At 31.5% G+C, this 3,253-nt stretch overlaps 2 protein-coding genes across 2 annotated transcripts in view; one reads left to right on the top strand and one right to left on the bottom strand.

Moving 5' to 3' along the window:
* LOC107042622 (cilia- and flagella-associated protein 206) overlaps positions 1–2,925 on the bottom strand; it is a 5,581-nt gene extending 2,656 nt beyond the window's left edge. Inside the window, exons 1-8 of the mRNA XM_015263744.2 lie at positions 1,817–2,925; positions 1,568–1,736; positions 1,147–1,497; positions 795–1,032; positions 582–711; positions 374–481; positions 166–277; positions 14–81 (exon numbers count right to left, since the gene is read on the bottom strand). Of these exons, the coding sequence (XP_015119230.1) occupies positions 14–81; positions 166–277; positions 374–481; positions 582–711; positions 795–1,032; positions 1,147–1,497; positions 1,568–1,736; positions 1,817–1,897 (1,257 nt within the window). The 5' untranslated portion in view covers positions 1,898–2,925. The remainder of the gene's footprint in view (positions 1–13; positions 82–165; positions 278–373; positions 482–581; positions 712–794; positions 1,033–1,146; positions 1,498–1,567; positions 1,737–1,816) is intronic.
* The window catches only part of LOC107042618 (serine-rich adhesin for platelets), a 9,283-nt gene continuing 8,183 nt past the window's right edge, over positions 2,154–3,253 (top strand). The window contains exon 1 of the mRNA XM_015263735.2: positions 2,154–2,933. Coding sequence (XP_015119221.1) covers positions 2,768–2,933 — 166 coding nt within the window. The 5' untranslated portion in view covers positions 2,154–2,767. The remainder of the gene's footprint in view (positions 2,934–3,253) is intronic.

Raw genomic sequence — 3,253 nt, forward strand, 5'->3', positions numbered from 1 at the left:
AGAGAGAGCCTACCTCGAGTTGAATTTTTTCAAAGTTTTTCGTACTATTTGGATAATATATCAAACACTCTCCGCATTCAGCTAATGAACAAGGTGAATGAAAATTTACAAGGATTATTCGTCGATTTGTCGCCTAAAATGAGGAACGATAAAACTAATACGTACTTATTAATTTTCCCATGGACCTTTCTAATCTCTCTGCGTCAGATGGAATATTTGTGCTTCTCGTGAATCGATCAATTTCCAATTGATTTATAGTGTCGTGAGTATGAAAATTCTAAATAAATGATGTAATTATTTTGATGATATTATAAATAATTATAATAGAATATTGCTCGATATTAATTAGACTAATGAATTTTATTTCGATTACTTTCATGGCTAGAGCTTTGATTTGGCATGCTAGATTATTTATATGACTGAGAATTATAACTTCACTTTGTAGACTAAGCCAGATGTCTGCCAAGTCAATAAATTGTGGCTGTAATGGAATAGAAAAGAAAAATGATAACTAATTGTATTGGATATTATTATTATTATTATTATTATTTTGTATTTATTGAAAATAAAACAAAACTTACATAAATCTGAATTGTTGGGATTGCTGTGCGGTATCTAACAGTGGCGTGAATTTTCAATAGGCGAGACTTGAAGCGTACCACGAATGATTTCATTTGATTCTCACTAAATTCAACATTTGCCAGGAGTTTTCTAAAATTACATCAATACATAATATATTATCCTATCATTTATCATTCGCCATAAATATGTACTTGGAAAGTTATTCGATTCACCTAATGAAAATTTCTTGTTGTCTATATGCTGTCAACATTTCAATTGCCCAACAAGCATAATCTGTTGGATTATTAATATTATTATTATTAAGAAGTGATGATTTCGGTGATGATGAACATGTAAATACGATGGTTTCAATTCCAGCTGTAAATTGATAGACTTTTTTCATGATATTTTGTAAAAAATCAAGAATAGATTGATGAGATTTTTCAATTGCTTCGTGTAATATTTGCGGTACTGAAAAATTTCAATAACATGACTATTATTATCATTGTTATTATTATTATTATTATTATTATTATTATTATTATGATTATTTAATGGATAAAATAGTAAATAAAAATTACTTGCAGTCATCAATGCCTGCTCCACCTCTATGACAATCCTTATTGAATAATCTTATTCCTGCAACAATCTTAACGAGTTGGGCTAATTTAGATTTTTTTTCTGCTGATGATAAAGTAACAAAATGATTAAGCTCCATCTGCCCATATACACTCTGCAGAGCAACTGATGTTTCTCTAAATACTGAAGTATCCATGGCGTTTCCTAGGCGGCTTACTAATGTTATAATAACGATAATTTTTTCATAAAGTTTTTCACTGTCTCTCTCAGTAATAATTCTTTTTACATCACATATTTCATTAACCAGCCATTGACTTTTTCTTTCAAGTCTTTGTCTGTGCTTTTTTATTATAGCAGCTGTAATATATAGACCATTTTTTATTAATTATAATAAAATCATATAGTGGTATGTGTATTGAGCATTTACCTCTGGTTCCATAATGCTTCATAAAGTACAATTGCATCTTGAGTGTAATCAAGCTTGGACGATTTTGTGATGTTAGTTTTTCTGTTATAATGCGAATAATTTTATTTACACTTTTCACATTATTCTGTTCCATTGTAATACATTCAGGATTCAATTTATGTAGATCTATCTATATATGTATATGAGAAGGTTCCACTTCATAATATATGGCTATGATAAATATATTCATCTGTCATTTTTCATACTCACAAGGAAAATAACCATATCTTTTGAAACAGTTAGACCTCTCTTTTCGCAATTCTGGATAATTGACTGCACAAAATTGTCCATTTTTCAAAATATTTTTTCAATATCGCATAATGGAATTTGAGTTTTTTTATTCCACCTTTTGCATGTTTACCTCCGTTATACTCAACAAGAAAAGAGAAGTACATTTTTGTTTATTAGTAGCCATGGAGAGAAAAGATTTTTGGGTATTGTGTGTGTTTGTGCGTGTCTGCAACTGTAATGGGGCATTAGCAATAATGCTAAATAATAAATAATAATTGGCTTGGAAATGTAGCAAAACAATGTATAGCCTTTTTTTTTAATTTTCTGTAATTTTCAATCTACGGATTTTTTTGGACAAATTTATTGTCAATTTATAACAATTAATGTAGCTGGTACGATATGACATCATATTTACATTAATGTGGTGGCGGTGGGAGGAGCAACTAGAGGAGAGCAGGAGCACTGCTACGTTGTGTTTGTGCGAATGAATATATACGTAAATGTATCTCAAAAGCCTGTACATACTGTACATGAGTAGTAGTATATAGCCTGTATCGTCGTCTGTGATCATTTGTTCCGTTTGTGTCCCATTAGTAGACACCACTATCGGTTATCTGAGACATTTATTTGACTGATTTGAGATGATATCTGTCATTTGTCAAATAGCACATTGAAGCATTCAAATGTAGAGCAATATAATAGTCAAAGTTTTGTGGAAGAAACATGTTTTTATGGAGTTGGTTCAATGATGAAAGGTGAAAAACGTCAAGCTAGCGTTGTTAGGGTGTGATGGATGTGTTAGACGGAGTGTATATTATTGATATTGATGACCATAGAGAAAAAAAAGCATCAGTGGAATACGTTATTTGCTAAATTAATATAAATATAACGCAAACAAATTTAGAAACCAATCTAAAAACGCTGTAGAAAATGGCCAGTGATATTTGGCGTAGATATGAGATCAAACGAGCGTATAACAAGCGACAATGCCAGTGCACTGAACTCATGCAGTTGCTGCAACCAATCGTATTTACTTGGTGGCTTTCAACAATTTTACTCTCTGTTAATGCAGCATCTCAAGTTAGAATTGAAACTGGTGAGTCACTGCGGAACAAAAATTTTACATAGATCGATAGAAATATACGTGAGCAAGAAGTGCGAAAATCTTGTTAATTGTTATATCCTCCCAATAGTCACTCGGAATATCTGTATTGACCTACTTGTTGATTAATCTTGTTATTGTTTTCATCATATTTTTTAACAAGTGAAATATTCAACTATAAATTCATTCTCACTTTTCTGCATCCCGTTATAGCAAATGTGGGGGTAAAAGGGATAAAAGAGAAGGAATGGGAACAACACAACCAGCAGCAGATGTTAGTTTTGGCTTCCTTCAAAGTGAGGGGGGGGGGGGGG

The sequence above is a fragment of the Diachasma alloeum genome, unplaced genomic scaffold (assembly GCF_001412515.2).
Source record: "Diachasma alloeum isolate Michigan unplaced genomic scaffold, Dall2.0 Dall_scaffold_00494, whole genome shotgun sequence".
Lineage (NCBI taxonomy): Eukaryota > Metazoa > Arthropoda > Insecta > Hymenoptera > Braconidae > Diachasma > Diachasma alloeum.